The following is a 27738-nucleotide window of genomic DNA, read 5'->3' on the forward strand; positions in this document are numbered from 1 at the left end:
GATAGTTTTGAATGGTGAGAGATGGTCTGTTGGACATCATGTCTAGTTGCAAAAATGATAATATCAATGGCTCTGACGTACTGAACTGGGCAAAACCGCCACTAGCTACAATTCCAAAGAATACGAGTCAAAGATAACGTTTAAAGTAACTACATGCCAATAATTGTTCTGTCCAGTGATGTGTGAGCAGGTAGCCCCCTCAGCGATCGAAATGTTGCTGCTTGTGTGGAAAGAACCCTGGTACACATCTTGTACTTTCAACATTTCCTACGACTTCTTTGTTAGTTAAAAACCATTGTCGTCAAACGTGATGTAGTTAGTTCAGTCCATCAAAAATGGTTATCTACAGGAGTAAACAACAATGTGACTGGTCAGCGATCTGGTAGCTGACCTTTCGTTAGCTTCAAACAGTCGAGAGTTCCTTGGCATGCGTCAGAAGTAAGTTTTCTTTACGACAGGAAATGAATGTGTTTTCAAAATTTCGGCGCACAGGTAGAAGGGAATTAAATTTTTGGACCTGAAAAGAACTAAATTATCTTCTTAGTGAATTGAAACTGCTAATAAATAATTTAAAAAAAGTAATTTTTTGGTGACAACTTTTACCGCTAAGTCGTTTTTAATACAAATGTTAGTGTTTGTTTATGCATATTGGTTCATTAATGTAGATATAGGTTAACTCGAATGTAAATGAATATAATCCACTCTTCTTAAAGGACAAATTGCAAGCCTGATAGCAGGTATGAGGAATGTGAGGAATGTCGAAGGGGTTGCGTGCTTTGAGGCGCTAGAGCAGCAGAGGAGTGCCTCTGAGCGGACTGGTTGTCTGCCTCTGTACAGGTACATTTTTGAAGTGCTCAGCAGACGCGCGCAGGTGGAACCAACGGTATTTCTGAACTGGGGGGCGGCATTAGAGGGACCCTTTGCCGTTATATTCACGCACGTGTCAATTTTACACCTCCCTGTGATCACACCACAGCACGGTGCGAAACAGGAGGACCGATAAAGCATGAACAACCTTTGCTGCTTCGGATCACGTTCAGATTTCGTCGAATGGTTTTGAACGGTCCCCAGTGGTTCTAACCTGCACATCAGCGTACACACTCCAAATGGATCAGATCGCTTTCAATGGGGTTGCTGGCTCACGATGTTTTTAGAGAAAGGCTGAAACATCCGGCAGGGGGGGGGGGGGGGGGAGGGAGGAACTGTCACCAGTGTCGAACGTTGTCAAAAACGCCATCCTGCTGCGCATAGCATTGCGAACGGTCGTTTTCGTCTGCGAAATGGTTGGGAAACAATGCCGCAAGGGAAAAGGTGGTTTATGCCACTTCCTGAGACCTTTTCGTGCTGATTCTCAGCGGCGGTGTGACTGGAATGCTTTCCTCGGGCACTCGGAAGACCGCGTGATTTCAACGCTAGGCATCGCCGTTTTGACCTCTATCGCAGAAACGGCAAAAGAAGGGGTGAACTATGTGTAAGAGAAGGTGTGGCGAAGTTGCTTCTATGTGACGCGCCCACTGGCGCATTGGGCAGAATTGCGGTGAAATGTGGCGCCAATGCGACATCTCTAACCCACCTTACACCTCACATGAACTTCTGAGTTGTAGCCTTTCTTTCGCATCTGTCGGCACCCTGCTTTTTAAAGCGTCGCCAAGTCGTTAGCTCGCAGGGCAGCTTCCTTTCGCACCATTATAGTGGAAGGTTGTCTGCACGTTTGAGCCAAATATCAAACTTACGCATCGCAGTGGGAAACAGTTACGGGGTTTCAACAAGGTGATCCTCTAATTGTGTTGTGCAGTGTAGATTCACCTTCTTCGTAGTTTCTCCGTATCGTTTAAGGCTTATCACGGAATGTAGCCGCTGAATTATGTACCTTGTCCTTGTGACACAACGGGATGCCACTGGGTCCGCATTCGAATTGGTAGTGGCTGAAATCGTGGCAAGGATATCCTAATTTAAGTTTTTCGTGGTTTCCAAAAATAGGCAAAGACAAATGCTGCGATTGTTTCTTTGAAAAAGTCGCGGTCGAATTCTTTTCTCATTCTTCCTCACTCCAAGATTCTGGTCTGTCTCTAATGACCAAAAGTCTTCGACGGGAAGTTAGTCCCTAATCCACAGAGTCTAAGCGTACTGAGTTAGGGAAACATAGTGTCTGTATTGCGAAAAGTACAATCTGTGTGACGTGGGGCTGGAGAATAATGCGGTGCGCCTGTTCTGTGAAAGTTTGTGACTGCCCAAGTATGGGGCCTACGGGACGTTTAACAATATGCGCGGACGTTGCAAAAGTCATTGGATAGCGATATGCTTATACAGAGATGGTGGTACTGTCGCATACACAAGGTATGAAATGGCAGTGGATTGGCGGAGCTGTCATTTGTATTCAGGTGATTCATGGGAAAAGGCTTCCGACGTAACTATGGCAGCGCAACGGTAAGTAACAGACTTTGACGCAGAATGGTAATTGGAGATGGTTCGTTTAATTTCGGAAATCGTTACGGAATTCAATATTCCGAGATGCGCAGTGTCTAGACTGCGTCGAGAATACAACATTTTAGGCATTACCTCTCACCACGGACAACGGAGTGGCCGACGACCGTCAATTAACGACCGAGAGCAGGGGCGGTTGCGTAGAGTTGACAGTGCTAACAGACAAGCAGCAGTGCGTGAAATGTCCGCAGAAATGAGCGTGGGGCTACGACGCACGTTCCGTTAGCGCAGTGGAGCGCATAATGGGCAATGTCAGCAGACGGCCGATGAGAGTGGCTTTGCTAACAGCATGACATCGGCTGCAGCTCCTCTCCTGGGTTCGTTACGAAATCGGTTGGCCTCTAGAGACTGGAAAACGGTGGTCTGATCAGAAGGGCCTCGATTTCAGGTGGTAAGAGCTGGTGGCAGGGTTCGAGTGTGTCGGAGACCCAACGAAGCCATGGACTCAAACTGTCAACAGGGCACTGTGCAAGCTGCTGGTGGCTCCATAATGGTGTGGACTGAGTTTATTAGCAATGTACAGGGTCCTCTGGTCCAACTAAACCTGTGATTGACTGGAAATGGTTATGTTCGGCTACGTGGAGACCATTTGCAACCATTCATGGACTTCATGTTCCCATACAATGCGCCATGTCACCAGGCCACAACTGTTTGCGAATGGTTTATTAAAATTTTGGACAATTCGAGCGAATGATTTAGTCGTCCAATTCACCCGGCATGAATCCCACCGAACATTTATGGGGGAAAATCGAGAGGCCGGTTCGTGCAGAAAATCCTGCACCGACAACAGTTTCGCAGTTATGTATGTCTATAGAGGCAGTATGGCTCAGAATTTCTGCAGGGGACTTCTAACGACCTATTGCTGCACTACGCCGGGAAAAAGGAGGTCCGACACGATGTTAAGACGTGTCCCATGACTTTTGTCACCTCATTGTAAGTCAGGTATTCCTATAGGATGTAGAGTTGGTCAAAACTACAAGAAAAGCTACAATAATGGTATATCTCGAAAGAAAAATCTGCTCACACAGGGGCCAGCCTGTCCCCTCATTCCCATGTGTCTATTACGTCAAGGAGACAGTATAGTCAGTGGTGCATGTAGTTACCACGCATATTGGTACATCCGTCAGCCATTTCCCTCAGTGAATTAGGTACCGTTGCATATACACCTGGCTTCATTCGGATTGTGTCAGATGTGTTGGCCACACGCTCCTGTAAAGGCTGCACATAGTAGATGGGTACGGCTTTACCAATGCCTTTAATCATCCCCATAGCCGGAAATCCAACGAATTAAAGTCCGGTGGCAGATGAGGATATGTTACCGGACCTTCTCGACCAAGCCATCACCCACGGAACGTTGCGGAGAGGTACAGTCGCACGATTCGTACAAAATGGCGCGGTGCCTGATCCTGCATAAATCAGAGTCGTTGTCTTTCTGCAGGATCAGCGTTCTCCAGTGCCGTTATTAATTCATGGAGCAGCTTAGTGCAACAGTTAGGGCCCTACACCGTAGAATATTACACATTAATCGTCACTAGTAAAACGGCTAATATCCCAACACTTACCATATTCCGAATGTATAATTATCGGAACTTTTATTTTAGTTTTGACCAATACTAGCTCCTGTAGGGAACTACAATTCGTCCCACAGGAAAGGTGAATGATTTTATACTTGCATAAAAACTAATGTCATCTGTAACGGATGCACGGATTAACTAGCTTTGTATTGCGGCTACCTTCCGTTTTAAATTTAACAGCTGTGGCATCACAGACTGCTCATAATAACCGAACCATTAATGTGATTTGAACTTACGTCGTTAAAAGAGGATGGAACAAAGTGCGAACATTAAGTTTTGTTTTAAATCGGCTAAAAGCGCCAGTAATAGTTTTGAACCGGTACGGTCTATTTATGACAGTGAAGCAATGAATCGTAAAAACGTTTCAAGTGGTACCCAAGGTTTCGTGATGGCAGAGACAGCACTGTGGATGGTCTACGTCGAAGTGCATCATTGACAGCTAGAGTCGAAGAAAATGTTCCAAACGTGGATGAATTTCTTTGAAATGATCGTTGCACATCTGCCAGGTTAATTGGGGAGCTCGCTGGAATCCTTAAAACCACTATGCAAGGCATTCCAAATGAAAATTTGCCGCCAAAGAGAAGATCTGTTGTCGCTTTTTGCCTCATTCACTCACTGAAGATCAAAAACTGAGCGGAACATAGCGGAGATATGAAAAGATCAGCCGTCATGGACCCAAACTTCATGTCTTACAACTTAACGGGGACCACGAGATATACAGCCCCCCCCCCCCCCCGCAACAAACTTGTGACGTCACAGTAGTCGACTTGTCCACCTCACTTCACAACGTTCGGCTCCAAGTAGGGCCCGTTGGAAACCAATATTTAATTGAAAAGGTACGAACAAGAGGCCTTAACAATGCCGTGTGCTATCGAGAGCTTGAACGCTTTGAAACGGGCAGTTAAGAAACTCGGCAGAAATAGTTATTCGCTCCCCGTCGGCGACTGATGCTGGCACTCGTAAACCCCGCAGTGTCACGTGCTGTGACCTATGCTCCGAGATCTGTCTTTCTCGTGGACCTCGCATCGTAACATGTGATGAAGGACGGTGTTTTCAGGACCACTAAGCACCGAAGCTTGGTGTGGAAAGATCCAGAATCTCCAACACCGAAAAATGTGCGCATGCGGAAAAGACATGTCAAGACACTGGTCACTGTTCGTTTGTTTTGTTTAATTACTCAAAACGAATTATCCATAAAGAATTCACTCTAAAAGACCAGATGGTAAATGCAGATTACTACTTGTCTGTTTTCAATGGTTTGTGGGCGAGGATTGTTCGCGTTCGATGTGAAGACGAGAACCAAGGAATATGGTATTTGCTGCACGACACGGCACCGGTGCACAAAAGCAAGATCGTACGCGATTTCTTGGCTCAAAACTGCATCGTACTCCTTGAGTGCCCTCCTTGTTCACCTGACTTGTCTCCATGAGAGTTCTATTTAGTTCAAAAACTGAAAATATCATTGAAAGGATACTGTTCGACACTATTTCCCAGAAGGCTACCATCACTGAACTGCAGCCAATTCCAAAGGTTGACTGTCAGAATTACAGAATTCTTCCGAACAATTTTTCCATCGCTTATAGATGTTTATTGAATAAACTGGAGCATATTTTGAATAAAAAGTCATGTAAACTAAAAATAAACAACGTCATGCATTTATTTCACAGCATTCACCTTTCTTGTAGGACGGACTTTGGATGTGACACTTTTTTTTAAACTCTGTACTTAAAAACGTTCGTTTCCTCCCCAGTATTCCTGCTTCCCTTTTTCTTCGAGTGCGCACGATTTAAAGGCAATACTTGTTTTCGAGTAACGAACGACGTTATTCTAGCGGCTAACCATTGCTAACTGTATACGATATAAAAGAAGAGATAACAGGTGACAGGTGGAGGGAGGTTTTACACTCACATGGGCTTCTTCCCGGAAAGGCGTGCTGCGATGTCGAGGACATAGGCGGGCAGCAAGTGGAAGGCGAACACGCAGAAGTTGTTGACCAGCCTGGAGCTCTTGAAGCTGCCGCCGGGGTACCAGAGCACGTCGCTGAACGGGTTCTTCAGCAGGTTCTCGTGGCCGATCTCCTCGACGTCTCGCCACCGGATCGGGTTCGTGCTGCCCGAGGTGCAGTTGTAGACCAGGATGCTGTTTGGCCTGCGCACAGCACAAGGGACCGTCACAGGACGACTACTACTTCTTCCACACTGAGATTCACTCCAGTTCGTATTAGGTACCGTGAACTGAGAGTCACTCTATCTACATTGTAATAATGCGACAACTGTTTCTTTCTGTTTAGCGTTTTTCAGTATGTAGGAGTTATATTGTTAATATTTACTGCCATTCTTTTTCAGTTGCTAGTTCGAAGATGTTCATCACGTACACTGCTGGAAAAGGAAAAAAGTAAGACCCTAAAGGACTGTACTCAGTGGCACCTGGGTATAATATGTGCATACGAGGAGCGTGAGAAAAGTAATGAGACTCAGAACACTGCGAGAGATCTGGCAACTCTGCGTTGTTCTACTTGTGAAGACTGGTATGTTCATCTATTCTAGACACTCAGTCCGACTTTCAGCTCCGTACAGCCATCGCATGATTTTTGAGTGTTCCATCAGTGAAGCTGTGGTTTTATTGTGTGTTACGAAAATGGAACAGTGGATTTTAGTGCAACGTTATACAATCAAGTTGTGTGTTAAACTTGGGGGATCCGCGAGTGCGACCTTTGTAAAGCTGAAACAGGCGTGTGGGAAAATTCCTTATCAAGAGCATAAGTTTTTCACTGGCACTAATCATTTTTGACGCCGAAAACACTTTGAAAATGAACCTCGCTAAGGGAGACCTTCAATCTTAAAAACTGGCGATAACGTCGAACAGATGCATGCTCTTGTGAGATTAGCCGACGTTTAACAATATGGACGATAGGTCAGCTGTTAACCACTTTCACCGTAAATCAAGTTTGACGAAAGATTTGCACTTGCAAAAGGTTTTTGCGCCGAAAAACTTCACAACTAAGCAGAAGAACAATCGAAGAAACATGTGCATTTATCTTCTTGAGAGGATTGCCAATGACCGCAAATGTGACCACAGATGATGAATCTCGGATTTTTGGGTATGACTCTGAACAAAGCAGCGAAGTGATGGCTGGAAACATATCCTCGACCGAAAAAAAGTTCGAATGAGCAAATCAAAGATTAGAACACTGCTGATTTGCCTTTTTGACAGTAGACGTATCATGCATAAAGAATTTGCTCTCCAGGACAAACTGCCAACAAAGCGTTTTACAAATATATCCTTGAAAGGCTCACGAAAAGGATGAATCGAATATCGCAGACAAGTGGATGCTGCGTCATGGCAAAGCCCCATGTCATATGGCTACTTCCATCACCGAACTTTTCACTTCTAAAGGCATACCTGTTGTCCCAGAGACACCTATTCAACTAATATGCGTCCTTGTGGCTGTTTTCTTTTCCCGAAATTGAAAAACGTCTTAAAAGGACGTCATTTTGGGAGTCTGGACAACATTCAAAAGAATGTGACCGACATGTTTTTCTTTTTCTTTATTATGTTTCTGTGCCCTATAAGGGGCGGGCTGGTAGCAGCATAGGCGCCGCTCTTCAGCCAAGAGACAGACAGTAAGTACAGAACATGAAGACACTTAAACAACAGAAAAGACGAAATACGGCGAAACAGACATATAAAAGGACAAACATAATGCAAGATAGCGTAAAAAAAGGGGGGTGACTGTAAAAATGGTGATAAAAAGCTAAAAACTGTATACAAAAAACTAAACACTGTGACGATTAAAAAAATACAAGGCGAAGTATGGTCGAAGCATAAAAGTAACGATGGGCGGCGTAGCACATAACGAGCACTGACAGCAACACTATGTACAAGCCCAGAACACGAATCTCTTGACGTCATGGGAGAATAGCACCAAACACAAGACTGACGTAGCACACCGATGACGAGGAACAAACTGAGAGGATCTTCCAGGGGAATGCAGACGAGGGCAAAGGGAAGAAAGGAGGGAGGACGGTGCTAGAGGGAGAGAGGACTCAGACAGGCAGGGGGAGCTTCTAAGGGGGCCAAGGGAGGGAAGAAAGTGGGAGGGAAACAGTCGAGGAAGGGGTGCAGAAGTTCAGGGGGGGGGGGAGGAGGAAAGCCGGCCGGGGTGGCCGAGCGGTTCTAGGCGCTACAGTCCGGAACCGCGCGGCCGCTACGGTCGCAGGTTCGAATCCTGCTTCGGGCATGGGTGTGTGTGTGTGTGTGTGTGTGTGTGTGTGTGTGTGATGTCCTTAGGTCAGTTAGGTTTAAGTAGTTCTAAGTTCTAGGGGACAGAAGTTAAGTCCCACAGTGCTGAGAGCCCTACTTTTCTCACACCTCATACCAAGGGTGATTCATTTGTCATGGTCGTCATCGATCGGATGGCGCTCTTGAGGCCTGTCTGTGCGCTCTCTGTGTTTTGACTCTGCAGACAGTAATTGTGGTGAGTTTAGAGGTGAACACTGTGTGCTACATTCGTTTGAGGTACAAACATGCTACGCCGATGAGTACATATTCCCGTTGAACAGCTTCAGCCGTTTCAACGTGGTCGCATTGCAGGTCTGCAGGAAGCTGGACGGACACATCGTTTGGCTGCTGCACATGTTGGGGACAATGTATTGGTGGTGTGTCGATGCTTTCAGCAGTGGTATTTGGAACATCAGGCATTTCTAAAATGTTGTTAGGAAGACTAACAGTATGTGGTATGCAAACAGACTAGCTAATTCACAGGATAAAATTAAAACCATATGGTCGGTTGTGAAGGAAGTGTCTGGTCAGCAGCACAAGTTTGACAACAAAGTCAATTCATAGTAAAAATATTTCTGTTACTGATAAATCAGATACATGTGCAGTATTTAGCAATCATTTTCTGAGCATTTCTGGTGAATTAAATAAAAATTTAGTTTCTTCAGGGTTTCATATAACAGTCTTGGCAAATGCCTTCCCGAGACTGATGTCTGAAATACTACTCTGTGATACAGACAAGGGGGAGATTGAGTCAATAATTAAATCATTGAAGACTAAGGACTTTCATGGGTATGATGGAGTGCCTAGCAGAGTGTGAAATTACTGTGCTGACATGTTAGCCCTGTATTTAGCCATATCTGTAATTCTTCTTTTAGAAATGGTCAGTTTCCTGAACTATTAAAGAACTCAGTAGTAAATCCGCTTTATAAAAAGCGAGAAAAGGATAATGTAGACAATTTTAGATCTATTTCTATGTCATAAGTGTTTGCTAAAGTTATTGAAAAGGCAGTGTGTGTAAGGATAATTGATTATTTTATATCAAACGATTTGCTATCAAATGTACAGTTCGGCTTTGGAAATTGTTTGACAACTGAAATGCTATATTATCTTTTCTCTGTGAGGTACTGGATGGGTTAAACAAAAGGTTTCGAACGCTAGGCAAATTGTTTAATTTAACTAAGGCATATTATTGTGTTGATCACAAAATATTGCTACAGAAGTTGGACCATTACAGAATATAGGGAGTAGTAGCTCACGATTGGTTCACTCTTACTTTAGCAACAGACAGCAAAAGGTCACCATTCAAAGTGTTTAGAACGACTGTGATGTGGGTTCTGAGTGGGGGGTGCCCCAGGGATCAGTGTTGGGGCCACTCCTGTTCCTTATTTATATAAATGATATGCCCTCTAGTATTATGGGTAACTTTAAAATATTTCTGTTTGCTGGTGACACTAGCTTTGTGGTAGAGGATGTTGTGTGCAACATAGGATTAGTTTCAAAGAGAGCAGTTCATGACATAAGTTCATGGCTTGCAGAAAATAAACTAACTCTTAATCACGGTTTTTACAGTTTATAACACACAATTTAACCAAACCTGACATTTTAATTTCATGGAATGGGCATATGATTAGTGAAACCGAACAGGTCAAATTTCTAGGTGTCCAGATAGATAATAAACTGTCGTGAAAAATCCACATTCAGGATCTTTTTCAAAGACTTAATGCTGCCATTTTTACTGTTCGAACGGTATCTGAAGTGAGTGATAGTTCGACACGAAAATTAGTTTATTTGGCTTACTTTCATTCGCTTATGTCGTATGGTATTATATTTTGGGGTAACTCTTCCCATTCTAAAAGGATATTTTTGGCTCAGAAACGGGCGGTTCGGGCAATAAGTGGTGTAAGGTCACGAACCTATTGTCGACTCCTGCTCAGGAGTCTGGGTATTCTGACATTGGCCTCTCAGTATACTGTGTATATTACTTACTGTCATTTCTTGCTAACAATATTAGCTTATTTCCCAGAAAAAGCAGCTTTCACTCAGTTAATATTCGGCAGAAATCAACCCTGCATTTGGGTCGGACTTCCTTAACTCTTATGCAGAAAGGCGTGGAGTATACTGCTGCATCCATTTTCAATAATGTACCACTAGAATTAAAAAATCTTAGTAGTAATCCACGCGTTTTCAAACCAAAACTGAAGGATTTCCTCATTGGTCACTCCTTCTAGTCTGTCGAGGAGTTCCTTGAAAAATTAATATGATTCTTGCTGTATTGTTGATTGTGTTTACTTAAACTTATGGATTGGGTTTTTTTCGGGTTCATAAACATTTTATTTTTATCTATTATTACTTTTATCTTGTAATTTCATGTACTGACACGTTCCATGACCTTGGAGATTTGTTCCTCAATTGGTCCTACGGAAAATAAATAAAAAAAATAAAGAAATAACATTGCCTTGCCCATACGCAATGTTTTGGGCGTCCATGTAGTACAGACGCACATCAAGATCGACACACTGTCAGAGCCCACCAAAAATCATCCAGGCATGTTGTACCTCATGTGTCTCCAAGGACCATTGGGAACCGTTCGCTTGCAGCAGGACTAAGATCATACGTACATCTGGCCAGGCTGTCGCCGATACCACGACACCGTCAAGCACAGCTACTCTGATGTCCTGAAAGAGTTAACTGGAGAGTGGAAAGACGCTCTGTTGCCTTCAGCGGCCAGAGTAGGTTTTGTCTGCATGCGAATAATGGACATATACGTGTAGGACGTAAACCACATGAGCTGCCTATTCCGGAGTGTATTAGCCCACAACACACAGCTCTCACCCCAGGCTTCATGGTGTGGGGGACCAACAGTTACAACTCGTGGTCACAGATGATGTTTTGCATAGTAAGTGACCAGGGCCCGCTACATTGCAAGGTTGTTGTCCCTGCGCTGCACTCATTTGTACGACAGGAAGATGATTCGTTTTCTCAGCAGTACAATGCATGTCCACATGGGCTGCTGCGACGCACGTGCTCTTCATGGTGAAGAACAACAGTCCTGGCCAACATGATCGTGTGATTTGACGCGAACTAGTCAGGTTTGGCACGTGGTGAAGCGGGATCTTACTCGATCTCCAGGGCCTGCAAGAATCATTCCCAAATTGCAGCTAAAGGTGCAAGGTGCTTGGGACCATCTTTCGCATCTGGCATCCACCGTTTGCATGCGAGAATACAGGCCTGCGTTGCCGCCCCTATGTTCCGACACGACTGTTTGGGCACATTTTACTGTGCCGTGCGTTTCATTTGGTCCTAACTTATTATTATCACATTCTCCTACAATGATGAACTAACTGTCACCACGCTTGTCAATAAAATAGCCTTGTCCTTTCGGATGTTTCATTTTTTCCAGTAGTATACATAAGAATAAATATTATCCGTCCTTTGAAAACGGATTTCTGTTTTTACGAAACGAGTTTCACATAATCGTACCAGGTTGGCTTCAGTGATCTACAAAGAACTGTGAGGTGGCTGAGGAATGGAAATGTCAAAAATTCTGAGCCAAATCTCATATTTGTCAGGAATCAAAAAACAATGTATTTATTTCTACTCGCATCCAAAAAACTGAGAAGCTATTTTGATACCACAGAACTGTGCTGTTCATTTCATAACTGCGAAAAACAATGATACAAATTAGAAAATAAATAATTTATTAAGAACGTTGTGGTTGTCATACCAAGGGCCTGACTGGTTCTCAGTACCTATAAGAACGTTTTTCTTTCAAGTGTCATTAATACTGAGGTACTGTGAAAATTGGGGAAAAGTCTCATGTATCATCCTGTTCTTGGCGTCAGATGATGCGGTTTTTAGTGTAGAACTACCTACGCTACGCTGTCTCTCTATTTTGTAAGAAATCAAAGTCGCTGGCCTTTCAGATGAATTGCGCCCTGTAATCGTCATCCGCTTTTGAATTCTCATGTTTCAGAGCAATAATTTTTAAAAGCTATTTAATTCGGATGAGTATTAAATTCTTTAATCATCCTGCATTTGGAGATTACACGACTAGACTGAGAACAATGTTCCTGCAGCATCTTTAAAATCAAAGAGGTCAGTTGTATGCAGTGGAATTACGCGGAATGGGTTCAGACCTTTAGCTGACTCAATAATTTCGTTCCAGTCTGGCGGAACAACGACTTGGCACTCGAACTCCAAAGGGAGGCACCGCCTAGAGCAAAGACCATGCGCCATCTAGTAATGAATGTCTCAAACGTTCTCTCTATGATTTCGTACTAAGGAAAAGCTAATGGACATCTGACAGAGTACTGAGAACACCACAGAACTGAAAATTCGTTTTGTGAAAAAAATGTCACTTAGCTGTTGAACAATAAATAGTTGTATGCTTTCGTGTGTTGCGACCTGTGCAGTTACGCATACTCAAAAATGGTTCAAATGGCTCTGAGGACTATAGGACTTAACATCTAGAACTGAGAACTACTTAAACCTAACTAACCTATGGACAGCACACAACACCCATTCATCACGAGGCACAGAAAATCCCTGACCCCGCCGGAAATCGAACCTGGGAACCCGGGCGTGGGAGGCGAGAACGCTACCGCACGACCACGAGCTGCGGACTTAGGCATACTCGCTACTTGGATTCGGAACTTCCGCGTGCTCTCTGGGCCCCTACACGACGTTAGGTACATGTTCCAGTTTGTTTGGCTCTTGAATGTAAAAATGTAACATAATGATTTATCGACGATTAATGCCTTGTGCTCTCTCAGGACTGAGTTGTGAACGTCAATAATTTAAAAATTAAACATGAAACATGTTTAATAATCTTTTTATAATGTGGCCACAGTCTTAATATATTTCTTTAAAGTCAGTACCGCCATTAGTGTTATATTTACACGAACATGATTTTGGCTTTAAGTTGCTATTATCAAGTGTTTTAATGTTATACAGTGCCTAAGATGGCATACTGTCGTATTTATATATACTGTCGTATTTATATATATCTTAAATACGACAGTATACCATCTTAGGCACTGTATAATATTAAAACACTTGATAATGGCAACTTAAAGCCGAAATCATGACCGTGTCAATATAACACTGCAAATAAAAAAACAGTCTAATGGCGGTACTGACTTTAACGAAATGAAACATGTTTGTTTTATAATTTGCAGCATGCCGTTATAAGGCAATGAAAATATATCAGAGACACGTCACCACTATAATTAAATGTCGTTTAATAATGCATCGGCGATATAAGCCCTCAATAGAGACGATGTGGGTTCGCATCCTGTCACATGCAAATTTTTTTTCATATTAGCGTTGTTAACACATTCTGGGACTTTCTAATGAATATTCGATATTATTTACATTCTGTCTGATTTGAGAACGAAGGAAGAAAGTAAATATTACAGACCTATCGCCTGAAGATAACCAGAAAGACCAAGACAAAAGTGGATTGAGGCCGGATCAGGTCGAAGAGGCTAACCCCTAAAAGGATGGCGTTGCTGATTTGAGGTAAGCCTGTACCCGTCAGATCACCGAAGTTAAGCGCTGTCGGGTTGGTTAGCACTTGGATGGGTGACCGTCCGGTCTGCCGAGCGCTGTTGGCAAGCCGGGTGCACTCAGACCTTGTGAGGCAAACTGAGGAGCCACTTGACCGAGAAGTAGCGGCTCCGGTCTCGTAAACTGACATACGGCCGGGAGAGCGACGTGCTGGCCACGTGCCCCTCCATATCACCCAGTGACAGCTGTGGGCTGAGGATGACATTGCGGCGGGCCAGCTCCGTTGGGCTTCACGGTCTGTTCGGGCGGGGTTTAGTTTTAGTTTCTTATGAAAGCCACTACAGTGCCAGGAGTTGAGGCTATAAGCTCCCGTCTCCTTGGAGATTATATGGGTTAATTAATGATTATTATGTTACAATCGTCTTGTTGTAGTTGACCAAGTATATCGAGACTTCGTTCATTGTTAAATGCAATGGTGTGGTACTAACTGATGGAGGCGCATTAAGAACCGGTAAAATTTAATTTATTTCCTTATCATACTGCACTAACATAAACTCACTATTATTCAAACTGTGTGACACTACTATTAAACATAGATATAAATCCTTCGCTACGCAACCGCCTTTGTCTCACACAGCCTACACCTTCCACAGCCTCTGAACAACTGTCTCTGCTTGCGACTCTTCTCCACTGGGCATTGTCGCCCTCCAAAGAACAACCACCTACAGATACTACACACCAGTACCCTCACAAGGCCGGCCGGCGGGCGTGCATTACCTCTGCGTGGCGGTGTACCAGGCGACGGCGATGAGCAGGTTGATGGCGACGTCGACGGGCACCAAGTCGGCCACCATGTCTCGGTGGCACAGGATGGTGCGCAGCACGCCCTTGCCCGCGCCCGCCAGCAGGCCCGTCGGCCCGTTCAGGTTGTCCACCCAGCCGGGGATCGGCTCCTTCCAGGCCGCCGTCACTGCGCACACAAGCACCGACACACCTCAGCGATAGCCTTGAGTAGCCCTCTCTGAAAATATCGAAGAGATGATTTTGTTCTACATCGACATTTATACTCCTCAAGCCACCCAGCGGTGTGTGGCGGAGGGCACTTTACGTGCCACTGTCATTACCTCCCTTTCCTGTTCCAGTCGCGTGTGGTTCGCGGGAAGCACGACTGCCGGAAAGCCTCTGTGCGCGCTCGAATCTCTCAGGGGGAAGCAATACAGGGTGTTACAAAAAGGTACGGCCAAACTTTCAGGAAACATTCCTCACACACAAAGAAAGAAAATATTTTATGTTGACATGTGTCCGGAAACGCTTACTTTCCATGTTAGAGCTCATTTTATTACTTCTCTTTTTAAATCACATTAATCATGGAATGGAAACACATAGCAACAGAACGTACCAGCGTGACTTCAAACACTTTGTTACAGGAAATGTTCAAAATGTCCTCCGTTAGCGAGGATACATGCATCCACCCTCCGTCGCATGGAATCCCTGAGGCGCTGATGCAGCCCTGGAGAATGGCGTATTGTATCACAGCCGTCCACAATACGAGCACGAAGAGTCTCTACATTTGGTACCGTGGTTGCGTAGACAAGAGCTTTCAAATGCCCCAATAAATGAAAGTCAAGAGGGTTAGGTCAGGAAAGCGTGGAGCCATGGAATTGGCCCGCCTCTACCAATCCATCGGTCACCGAATCTGTTGTTGAGAAGCGTACGAACACTTCGACTGAAATGTGCAGGAGTCCATGAACCACATGTTGTGTCGTACTTGTAAAGGCACATGTTCTAGCAGCACAGGTAGAGTATGAAATCATGATAACGTGCTCCATTGAGCGTAGGTGGAAGAACATGGGGCACAATCAAGACATCACCAACAGTGCCTGCCCAAACGTTCACAGAATATCTGTGTTGATGACGTGTTGCACAATTGCGTGCGGATGTTGATTGTGAAAATTTACAAGTTGATCAGTTGGAATGAAGCCTCATCCGTAAAGAGAACATTTGCACTGAAATGAGCATTGATACATTGTTGGATGAACCTTTCGCAGAAGTGTGCCCGTGGAGGCCAATCAGGTGCTGATAGTACCTGCACACGCTGTACACGGTACGGAAACAACTGGTTCTCCCGTAGCACTCTCCATACAGTGACGTGGTCAACGTTACCTTGTACAGCAGCAACTTCTCTGGCGCTGACATTAGGGTTATCGTCAACTGCACGAAGAATTGCGTCTATTGCAGGTGTCCTCGTCGTTCTAGGTCCTCCCCAGTCGCGAGTCATAGGCTGGAATGTTCCGTGCTCCCTAAGACGCCGATGAATTGCTTCGAACGTCTTCCTGTCGGGACACCTTCGTTCTGGAAATCTGTCTCGATACAAACGTACCGCGCCAAGCCTATTGCCCCGTGCTAATCCATACATCAAATGGGCAACTGCCAACTGGCCGGCCGGTGTGGCCGTGCGGTACTAGGCGTTTCAGTCTGGAACCGTGTGACCGCTACGGTCGCAGGTTCGAATCCTGCCTCGGGTATGGATGTGTGTGATGTCCTTAGGATAGTTAGGTTTAAGTAGTTCTAAGTTCTAGGGGACTGATGACCTCAGATGTTAAGTGCCATAGTGCTCAGAGCCATCTGCCAACTCCGCATTTGTAAACATTGCACTGACTGCAAAACCACATTCGTGATGAACACTAACCTGTTGATGCTACGTACTGATGTGCTTGATACTAGTACTGTAGAGCAATGAGTCGCATGCCAACACAAGCACTGAAGTCAACCTTACCTTCCTTCAATTGGCCAAACTGGCGGTGAATCGAGGAAGTACAGTACACACTGACGAAACTAAAATGAGCTCTAACATGGAAATTAAGCGTTTCCGGACACATGTCCACATAACATCTTTTCTTTTTTTGTGTGTGAGGAATGTTTCCTGAAAGTTTGGCCGTACCTTTTTGTAACACCCTGTATATTCGATACCTCATCCAGAAACGCACCCTCTCGAAACCTGGCGAGCAAGCTACACCGCGATGCAGAGCGCCTCTCTTGCAGAGTCTGCCACTTGAATTTGCTAAACATCTCCGTAACGCTATCAGGCTTACCAAATAACCCTGTTTCTCTTAAACTATTCCCTGTGATGTCTACTTTTTATTGTAGTTCATCCGAAGTTCGGCAGAAACCGCGTTATCGAGTACGTGCAGGATACGGTGGCTGATACACACTGACAACTTTTCGTCCAAAGCGCTGGGCGAGTTCATTCATTCGTTCGTTCAGAAGGGGAGGCCGACATTGTTTGCCCGCTTTCGAGTGGTCGGCGACGACATAATGGCGGCGCGCGCTCTGCAATCATTGTCAAACGATTTTACAGAAACAATTTGGTTGAAAGATAATTTTTGCGTTGCTTATAGCTTTTACACCTGCTTCGTGATGACGTACCCGTCATTTCGTTAGTGGTCGTAGTTACTGGCATGATTCCGTTTAAGTAAGACAAAATGAGAAATTCGAAAAAAATGGAGGCGGTAAGATTTAGCGTTTAGTGCGTATTACATAATGTGTATGAAATTTTTTTTAACATACTCAGCTTTGTTTTAGATTTGCGTGGAGACCTCTATCTGCCACCAGCCACGAGGAAATTGATCTGACGTAGCACGCTCATTTGCGATTTCGCGCGCCAGGTATATAGACAGAATGAAAAACCACCAATACTCTTATGTAAAGGTTTTTTTTTAGTTACCGCTACTAGTCACAAACTTTGTCAACTATTGTGTTACTTATTCATTTAGCGAAATGTTTCGAGGGTTATACCTCATCTTCAGGCGAAAAGGCATTACAAAAACAACTTTACAATAAAGTCATACTGATGTTATATAGTATTTTCGTAAACGCTATAGTCATCCTGTGGAAGAGGAGAAAACTTAGTAAGAGCCCATGACACTTTGGAGGCTGGACTTCAGTCTGAACATCAGTATGACTTTATTGTAAAGTTGTTTTTGTAACGCCTTTTCGCCTGAAGATGAGGTATAACCCTCGAAACATGTCGCTAATGAATAAGCATCACTACAGTTGACAAAGTTTGTGACTGGTAGCGGTAATTTAAAAAAAAACATTTACATGTTTCTTGAGACAGTCACGGTCGAAAAATAGTCAAAATGGCTTCAAACTCACATTACTCTTCCTATATTTTCATTAAGAATTTGAAAAATGACAGCGCACAAAGAGGAGAGGGTTTTGCCGCATGCTTATTATGAAAAATTTCATTATCTACCATGTTAATCTACTACTTTCATACTTTTTCAATAAAATAATTTAATTTTTAAGGACCAATAAATGATGTGGGTTTTGGAACAACGTAAGCGAAGACATTACACATTTTGCGCACACTCTATGAAGCGATTTGTGAAAAAGCGTCTCCGAAAACCATTCACAGCAGGAGAAAAAACAGTCGACACCACGGCTGATGTGGCCACATGTAATTTCAACGACTGTCTTACAGGCATTATGGAAATAAAATAAAACGTCGTCTGGCATCACGGCCTGGTGCAAGTCTTTCTATTGGACGCCATTTTGGAGACTTGTATGTCCTTTAAAACCACCGGCACTCGTTTACCCGACGCGATCACCACCTAAGTACTGGCCACAACCAACGTTGGTTGACCTCGATGATCGGGCGGGAACCGGTGTTACCGATGTGGCAAGGCCGATGGATTATGTAGATTACCAAAGACCTCGAACTACAGATCGGTCCTTGTTACAACTTGTGCACAAAAGCATCCAGAGCGAACAGAGCAGCGCATGACAAAAGCTGCCAAAGAGATCGGAAGGAACACCATGGCCGCGAAGAAGAGGACGACCTCCTTTTGGATCTGGAAGGATAACTGTATAGTCCAGGTCTAGTTGACTACAGATACGTTCAACTTAACTATGTAAATGTAGCCCAACTTTAAATGCGTTTTTTCGAAATTATATTTTTCAAACTGACAGTACGTTTGATTTTGATTCGCATTTGATGACGACATTCTAAATTGAATTTTCGGTTTGCTATGTCTTCAAAAGCTATTTTCGGTGCACCCTTTTGTATCGATTTTGTAGGCGAAGAAAATGACATATTTTCATAACAAACATTTTTTTTTAAAAGATGACTTATACCACATTATTTTATTAGGTCCGAAAGGAGGGCTTCGTCAGTTGCCGCCGATGACCTACGTTCCGGCTGCACGGGATTCTTCCACCTGGTGCAGTGGTCACATTTCTTAAAGACAAAAGTGTAATGAATAAAATAACAAAATCGGATTAAGCACTACCTTTAATTTTACTTGAAAAAATGACGAAAATCACATATCTTGCGTGCTCTGAAATAGGACTACGCTCTTCGTACCGTTTTCAAATGTTCCTTTTTAAAAGGAAACACAAGACCCAATTTAATCCTTGTACCACTGAAAAGATGAGTGAAATAGATATAAGTGTTAGCGGCGTTGAGTAACAGCTTAAATTGTTTAAATTGAACATAGCTACATGTGACGATGCTATAGCTATCAGATTCTTTACTGAATTTGTGGCTGAATTAGCCCGTCTTTTAACCGCAAGGGCGATCAACGAATCTGTATGCCAATCATGTAAAATCGCCGTTAGCATTGAGCCAATTATCCCATCGACGCACGAGGTTGAAAATACCCGTTTCGTAAGACACCACATCCTCTGCGTGATGAAGGCCGTAACTGCTTGCTGCACGGCCCGACATGAATCGTCGACCCTTCAAGATATTTTTTAAGGCACCGAAGGCGTGATACTCGCATGGAGAGAGACCAGGGCTATAGGACGGGTGCTCTAATGTCTACCACTTCTCCGTAAAAACAGAAGAAGCAAGCACTCGGTGAAAAAACCTTGATAAATGCATAGAATGCACGTGGTAAAAAACGAAGGGAAGTAGAACTCACGAAAACGTCTGTAACATTCTCAGGTGAAACGAAAATTAATTCGTCAAACACGGAGACACAGTATCTGGTCTACATTACTTGATGGCATTTGTGTGTAAACTGTACACATCGAACCACGCTGTAGTAGGTACGAAGACCGCCAGATGACAGTACTATACAGCATTTATGAAAATTATATGTTTTGAAATGCCGAAGTACTGACACAACAGATTGATACAACGTAGTTTTAAATCACAAATAATGTTCTATCATATCTATTACAAACGCATTTTATTATCTAACAGATATCCATGTGGTACAAGGTGACTGGCGAAAATTATCAGTGCAAGATGTCGCGAATGCATAAAACAGTAATGAAAACAAGTGGACATATATCTGTTCAATAAAATAATAAATTACAACATATGCGTAATTTAATATCCAGAAATTCATGCATAAATATGTTAAAATCGGTATACTGGTATTCCAGCCATATGAGAAAACAAATTTTACAGAGTTACACGCAAAATGCCAGGAAGGGTATTTTGAATGTGCCAGTTTTTCAGAGATAAACATCAGTATATAAAATAAAATACAACATGTAATACATACAAAGTATAAGGATAGGAATACAACAGATGAGTGTGTATGTAATATACAGCTCAAGATAAATATTGAGAAATTAGCATTTGCCAAATTTTGTTATAATGCACAAAGTGCAATCTATTATTCAAACATTATAAGCTATAGTGTACTGTGAGCGTACCATTAAAAATCTAGCGAATGTGTGTAGCAATACTCCACTTATGATAGAACCAGCAGCACAGAAGAAACGAATGTACCATCATGTATAAGTTTGGGAGGTTGCACAAAGGAAGGTGTTAAAACTTCTTAAATTTATTTTTAATGTCTCTAGACTGTTGTGCACATCACGTGATAAATAGTTTTTCCGTTACCTTACGGCAAGATAATGCTGAAAATACGGTTGTTGCATATCATATTAACTAAGAGGTGCAATACAAAAAAACATATTCGCTTAATAATAACAAGCGAACCATGAACAATACAGTAGTCAAAGCGCCGTAATAACCCATAAATACTTTCAAATATATTAACGATTCGTCAGAATGCTGCAATTTTTCTGAAAGCGCCTATAGGTTATTACAGTGGTTTATCTACGCCTGTTACGCAGAGAGCATGTTTTGGTATAGAACCTGTTAGTTAATATGATATGCAAAAATCATATTTGTAGGGTTAGCTTGCCATAAGATGACGGCCAGATTATTTATTAGTGATATGGACAACACGCTGAAATAAATAGATCTGATGACGACTACAATGAGACGAAACCGGCAGTCCTGCAACGTTATTAATTGGGACTGAAGCCCTGTAAAAATAAAAGGGTGGAAGTTAGTAATAAGGTCATTGACGTAACGGACAAGATGTTTTCCAGTAATATGAGATTTACTCCGTCATTTGGGACAGTAATAATGTCTTACTTGGAACACACATGTTTCGCTTTTATTTAAAACACTTTCGGCGATCACGGTAGCAGTTGTGGTTTTGTTTACAAATCTATTAAACAAGATCATAAAAGACTCCCATGTTTAAAATTACATATACTAGATAGGATTTTTGACTACGAATTACTTTAATGATTTCTTCGAGACGCAGGAATTCGATCTTTTAGCTTACTGCACTGACACATAATATTTTATTATTTTCATGCTATTAATTATCCACACTCACCTCGTTCTCTTTGTTTTCTACCCCACAGAATGCGATTGTCTTTTGTTTATTTTTGTAGCTGTGGCAGCGTCTGTTGTGTATCGAAGTCTCTCTCTCTCTCTCTCTCTCTCTCTCTCTCTCTCTCTCTCTATCTCTATCTCTATCTATATCTATCTATCTAACTATCTCCCTCTTCTTGCTAAGAGTCGTCAGACCCATTTTCTCTGGTGTTTCGGCAGGTAATTGCAATCCTGCCGAAACACCAGTGAAAGGGCGTCTGGCGATACTGAGGAGGGACATCTTATATATACGCTGTCCAATCACATTATGTGAATAAACGTGTCGAAAGTCTGCATTGTGGGCTGCTGCGAGACCTTTAAGAAGAGATTCAATGAGGTTTGCATGGTACCAATAGGGAAATGGAGTCGTGGCCAGCTGCTGTAGGTGTCTCAGTTGAGGATCCATGGCGCAAACTGCCCGATCGAGGAGATCCCACAGATTCTCGACTGGGTTTAAAGTCGGGGAGTTTGGTGGTGAGCGGAGTATGGTGAAGTCATCCTGGTGGTCTTCGAACCACGCACGTACAGTGTTAGCCATGTGACATGATGGGTTGTCCTGTTGGAAGATGTTATCGTATCGAGGATAAACAAACTGCATCTACGGGGTGGAGATGGTACCCAAGGATGGATGCGTACTTGTGTTTATGCAGTGTCCCTTCCAGAGGAAATACTACAAAAACATTCCTCCGGTTCTGGAACCTTCCAACGATTGTTGCAGGGTGTTCACTTCTAGACGCTGCACGCCGTACACGCCAACGACTCTCTGTCCACTGGAGCACAAAACGTGATTTATCCCTGGAAAGGCCACCGGTCGTCCCTCACTAGACATCCAGTTGCGGTATTGGTGTGCAAATTCCAGCCCTTCGTCGCTGATGCACAGCAGTCAGCATGGAAGCATGAACAAGGCGCCTGCCATGGAGACCCGTACGCAGAAACATTTGCTGAACGGTCATTGAGGTGACACTGTTGGTAGCGCCTTGGTTGGTCTGTGCGTCAGTCGCTTATTAGTTGCACGTCTATTCGCCTGTACACACCTACACATCACCTCTGTCATCTATGGCCCGTGGTGTACCACAACTGCTTTGGCGCCGTTTTAGGACAGCGTCATTTGGCCGCGCACGGTATACTCTCTTCGCGGCGCGTGTGTGAACAGTTTACAAACCTGGCCGTATCGAAAATGCTTCCATCCTTGGCCCGAAAGCCAATGAGCATGCCGCTTTGGACGCCAGATAAATCTCTCCGTTTCCACGTTACGACAATGAATGGACTGTTTTCTGTATTCCTTCTGACACGCTTCACATACCCTCCTCTGTTACTACCGCCACCTGCTGTCTGTGAGTGGTTATTGAATGTTGACGTCGAACTTAGCTTCAGCTGCTGACGGGCGTTGATGTATATCAACAGGGACAGGTGAAAATATGTGTCCCGACCGGGACTCGAACCCGGGATCTCCTGCTTACATGGCAGACGCTCCATCCGTTTTTTAAACTTATTTGTTCGCTTTTTTTTTGTTCGTTTCATCTGCTCGGGGCGGACGTGGTAAGACATCCGTTTAAGCTCGTTGTTGATCGGTTAACTCAGTTTTTGTATTACAGAGGGGAGCTAACCCTCTGACCGAACACGCTGAGCTACCGTGCCAGCTAATCCATTGAGCCACCGAGGGCACAGAGGATAGTGCGACTGCAGGGACTATTTCGCGCACGCCTCCTGCGAGACCCACATTCTCACCTTATATGTCCACAAACTACATTCGTAGTGTCCCTACCCAACACACCCATTACTCGTGGAAGACATTCTTACCAAGTCCCGTAAGAGTTCGGGTAATATGTGTGCATCCCCACAGAAAAAGAAGGTCATGGCCGGTATTGCCAGAACGATATACTTATATGGATATAAGTATATCGAACATGGCTGGTGGTCACAATAATGCGATTGGACTGTGTATGTTACATGGTTGGTGTGCATGTACACAGACACAGACACACACACACACACACACACACACACACACACACACACACATACATACATACACACACACACACACACACACACACACACACACACACACAGTGAGAAAGAGAGAGGGAGAGGGGGGCAGTTTGATACATGTCACAGCTAAAAATGTGAAAGAAACGACGGTAGCATTCCGCGCGATGAAAAAACGCGAACGTTAACGATGTGAATAGACAATAACATGAAAATCAGAAAATCTGGTGTGTCAGGATTGCAGCGTGCTAAAAAGTGTTGTTGTTGTCTACAGTCCAAAGACTGGTTTGATGTAGCTCCATGCTATTCTATCATGTGCAATCTGCTTGCTGTATCTAGCTCTTTGTCTCCTTAAGGGATTTTTACCAAGCCCCCCCCCCCCTTCCTCCATACGTCCCTCCAGTACTAAACTGGTGATCCCTTGATGTCTCAGAATGTGTCCTACCAGCCGATACCTTCTTGCAGTCAGGTTGTGGCACAAATTTCTTTTCTCCCCAATTCTCTTCTGTAGCCTACCTCCTCATTAATTACTAATCAGGAGCTGAAGTAGAAGCAATAAAAGTGGGACCAGTGAAAGTATTTCTAAACGTGAGTACTGTTTATTATCTAGTTAAATCGATTTGTAAGCAAAATCGCAATTGTTGTTGTGACCACTCACGATACTTTAATTAAAAGCGAAACGCATGATCGGCATAAGACATTATTACAGGCGCTGAAGATCAAGTAACTCCCTTATTACTTGTGAAACTGCTAATACAGAAGTGAAGTCTCTAAAAGAGAGCAGAAAAGGTCAACAAATAAGATGTCCTATTTCGAGTAACACTTAAGCCCACGGCTGAAGTGCTGTGCTCGATGTCTGGCGGCCATGTTGTGACGTAGGTTATGACTCACCAATGGAGGGCCGGACGATGGCGACGGGCAGGCCGCCGCTCTGCTCGACCAGCATGTGCTCTGCCAGCGCCTTGGTGAAGGTGTACGTGTTGGGCCGGTTGCCGATGATCCTGCACACACGGCAACGCTTCGTTAGCCCACACGTCTCCCAAACACTGGTGATGGCGAAGGAAATGCAACTGTCTTTTACAGATTAGCCAAGTGCACACGACAGCGAATGGGATGTGGGTGGCTGGGAGAGGTGCTTCTGTCAGGTACGACAGGGAGCCAAATTCAATGAAATTGCCTGCAGGCAACGATTTATACTGAGTCAGTCTACGAAGGGTGTAGTGTTATCATATGGCAGTTGCATAGGCGACAGCGATGGGTAGCCAAAAGTTATACGATTTTAGAGAAGATTACATGGCGCATCCATAATAATAGAGAGAGGCAGAGGCAGATACAAGTTACAGGAAAGACAAAGGCAGAGGTCCTAAGGTCGTCTCCTCTGGAGGAGATGCTAAATACCGGGTGACTAAAAATAGTTCAAATTGCTCTAAGCACTGTGGGACTTAACATCTGAGGTCATCAGCCCCCTAGACTGAGAACTACTTAAACCTAACTAACCTAAGGACATCACACACATCATTGCCCAAGGCTCGATTCGAACCTGCGACCGTAGCAGCAGCGTGGTTCCGAACTGAAGTGCCTAGAACCGCTCGGTCACAGCGGCCGGCTGGGTGACTACAGTTAAAGCGCAGATGTGCACAGAGGTCCATTGTGAGATTTAATTGTCATATGGCACCGAAACCTGGTACATATGCTACTGCTTTAATACAGAACCGATTCAAGTTTGAAAGTAAATTAATTCCACTATTGGCCACCAGGTGAAAATCTGGCGCTCTGAATGAAAGAAAGCCACATACGTATGTTTCCATATGCAATTGAATGTGAATGGGACGTGGACAAAGAAGGTCAAACAAATCAAAAGGCATAATGATGATTTCTCCAGTGGTTTCCACACATTTGCGCCGTTTGAAAGTGGCAGTCAAGTGCTCTACGAGGTCTTGATAACGTGCAGATGCCACGGTTCACCTGACAGGCCCTCTGGGTGTATTCTCTTCTGAGGAACTGACCAAGAATGAAGGTGATTGTGAATCCACACCACATAGTCACACACAGTGAGCGCAATGGTACTTTGTGCCCGAGCCGGCCGGTGTGGCCGTGCGGTTATAGGCGATTCAGTCTGGAACCGCGTGACCGCTACGGTCGCAGGTTCGAATCCTGCCTCGGGCATGGATGTGTGTGACGTCCTTAGATTAGTTAGGTTTAAGTAGTTCTAAGTTCTAGGGGACTGATGACCACAGATGTTAAGTCCCATAGTGCTCAGAGCCATTTGAACCACTTGAACCTTTGTGCCCGATACATCGGTTAACAGTACCCCGTATTCGACAATTCTGTGTATTCACTGCCCCCTCTAGTGGGCTCTGTCACTCCATAGACTCCTGCCCGGCCACACGTCATCAATTTCGATTCATGCCAGAAGCCGAAGAGCAAATTCAGAACGTTGCTGCAGATCATGATGTCTCAGTTGTTACACCGTCTGGATCTTGTACGGGTACCAGTGTAATACAGACTGCAAAGCTTTCTTTGCTGTTGGCCGTGGGATGGATAACTCTAGTGACATTGCACAAGCACTAACATTACGAGGGACAGTTACAGTAACAGCAACGTCGACAATAACATCCACTGGAATGCCACACCGATCTCACCAATGTTGCTGAATTTCATTATCGTCTTCTGTAAACCATATAATGACATTTGGGCCTCTTCTCAGACCTTTCAGTCGGCGATACTCTCTCAATGGAGCACCGCAACTGCTGGCGTTCACAGTGCACGGCCTCTTGCGATAGCCATGCATTTCATCACTACATGGCTTGTCAAATGACAGCGTGAAAGTCTTGCCATCATGCAAACAGTGTACAGCGCCAGATTTGCACCTGGTGGTCAAAAATTGGAACTAATTTTTTCCAGCATATATAGGTTCTGCATTAACGCATTAGCGTTTCTACCACGTTTCGCTGCCATACGATAATTACAGCCCCCACTGGATCTCATATTGTAACTGCACTACAAGTACTACCACCCAGTACAAGAAGGCGACTTCTACTGTTACGGGAGGTTTGATACGCCCTCTCTCACATGCCTTCTGTTTGGTTGTTGAAAGAATACTGGGCTGTCTACGTCTACATTTGAATCTACATCCACACTCTGCAAAACACTGTAAGTGCATGGCTGTGGGTACTTCCCTCTGCGCCAGTTGTTAAGGCGTTTTCCCGTTCCATTCACGTGTGGACCGCGGGGAGAATGATTGCTTAACCACCTATGTGCGCTCTTTAAGTAGCCTAATCCTGTTTGCGCGATCTCTATGGGAGCGGTGTGTAGGGGTTCTGATATATTAAGAGATTCCTCAATTAAAGTTGGTTCTTGAAGGTTACGAAGTAATCTCTCACGGAATGGTTTGCGTCTGTCTTCAAGCGTACACCACTTCACTTCTTTCGTCTGGGCATTACACACTCAAGCAGTAATCTAAGACGGGTTGCACGAGAGTTTTATAAGCATTTTCCTTTGTAGACTGTTTGCATTGCCCAAGTTTTCTACCAATAAACCGGCGTCTGGCACCTGCTTTACCTAAGACTGAGCCTATGTGATCGTTCCGATTCATATCCCAACATGTTGTTACACACAGATATTTGCGTCAATTGACCGGCTCCAACTGTGACTTATTCATATTGTAATCAAGAGAATATGATGTTTTTTTCGTTTTGTGAAGTGCGCAGTTTTACATTTGTGAATGCTTAAAGCGAGTTGTCAGTCTTTGTAGCACTTTCAAAATTGATCAAGATCTCTCTGAATATTTATTCAGCTTTTTTGCAAACAGTACTTCATTATTGATACATCCACAACTACACCATACTGCTTAAGTAACCTAACAGTGTCTGATGGAGGGTATATCTGGAATCACTAACTCCCTCCCCCACCTGGTTGATGGGTAGGGCAGCGAACAGTACTTGGCTTCGCAGATCTAGGGAACACGGTGCAGCTGGGACTGAAGGCTCCGTTAATGTGGCTCGTTTTCCGTCACGACAGCCAGAGGAGAGTGTGTGTGCTGTGATCAGTGTTGGCTAGTAGTGCATGCAACTGAGTCACAGCTGGCCTCCTTAGGCCGCCTATTAAACACAATGAGGCCATTGGTGGATCTAGTTTATTCAGTCGAAAAAATTCTAATTCGTCAATGTGTGTATAGTAAGATTTTATTTGTATTTGCTGCTGGATTTAATG

At 44.0% G+C, this 27738-nt stretch overlaps 1 protein-coding gene across 3 annotated transcripts in view; it reads right to left on the reverse strand.

Moving 5' to 3' along the window:
* LOC126284525 (putative fatty acyl-CoA reductase CG5065) overlaps nucleotides 1-27738 on the reverse strand; it is a 327562-nt gene that overhangs the window by 34917 nt on the left and 264907 nt on the right. For all 3 annotated transcript variants that reach the window (XM_049983518.1, XM_049983520.1, XM_049983519.1), the window contains 3 exons: nucleotides 24418-24527; nucleotides 14625-14817; nucleotides 5967-6206 (listed from right to left, as the gene is read on the reverse strand). In XM_049983518.1, the coding sequence (XP_049839475.1) occupies nucleotides 5967-6206; nucleotides 14625-14817; nucleotides 24418-24527 (543 nt within the window). The remainder of the gene's footprint in view (nucleotides 1-5966; nucleotides 6207-14624; nucleotides 14818-24417; nucleotides 24528-27738) is intronic.

The sequence above is a fragment of the Schistocerca gregaria genome, chromosome 8 (genome assembly GCF_023897955.1).
Source record: "Schistocerca gregaria isolate iqSchGreg1 chromosome 8, iqSchGreg1.2, whole genome shotgun sequence".
Lineage (NCBI taxonomy): Eukaryota > Metazoa > Arthropoda > Insecta > Orthoptera > Acrididae > Schistocerca > Schistocerca gregaria.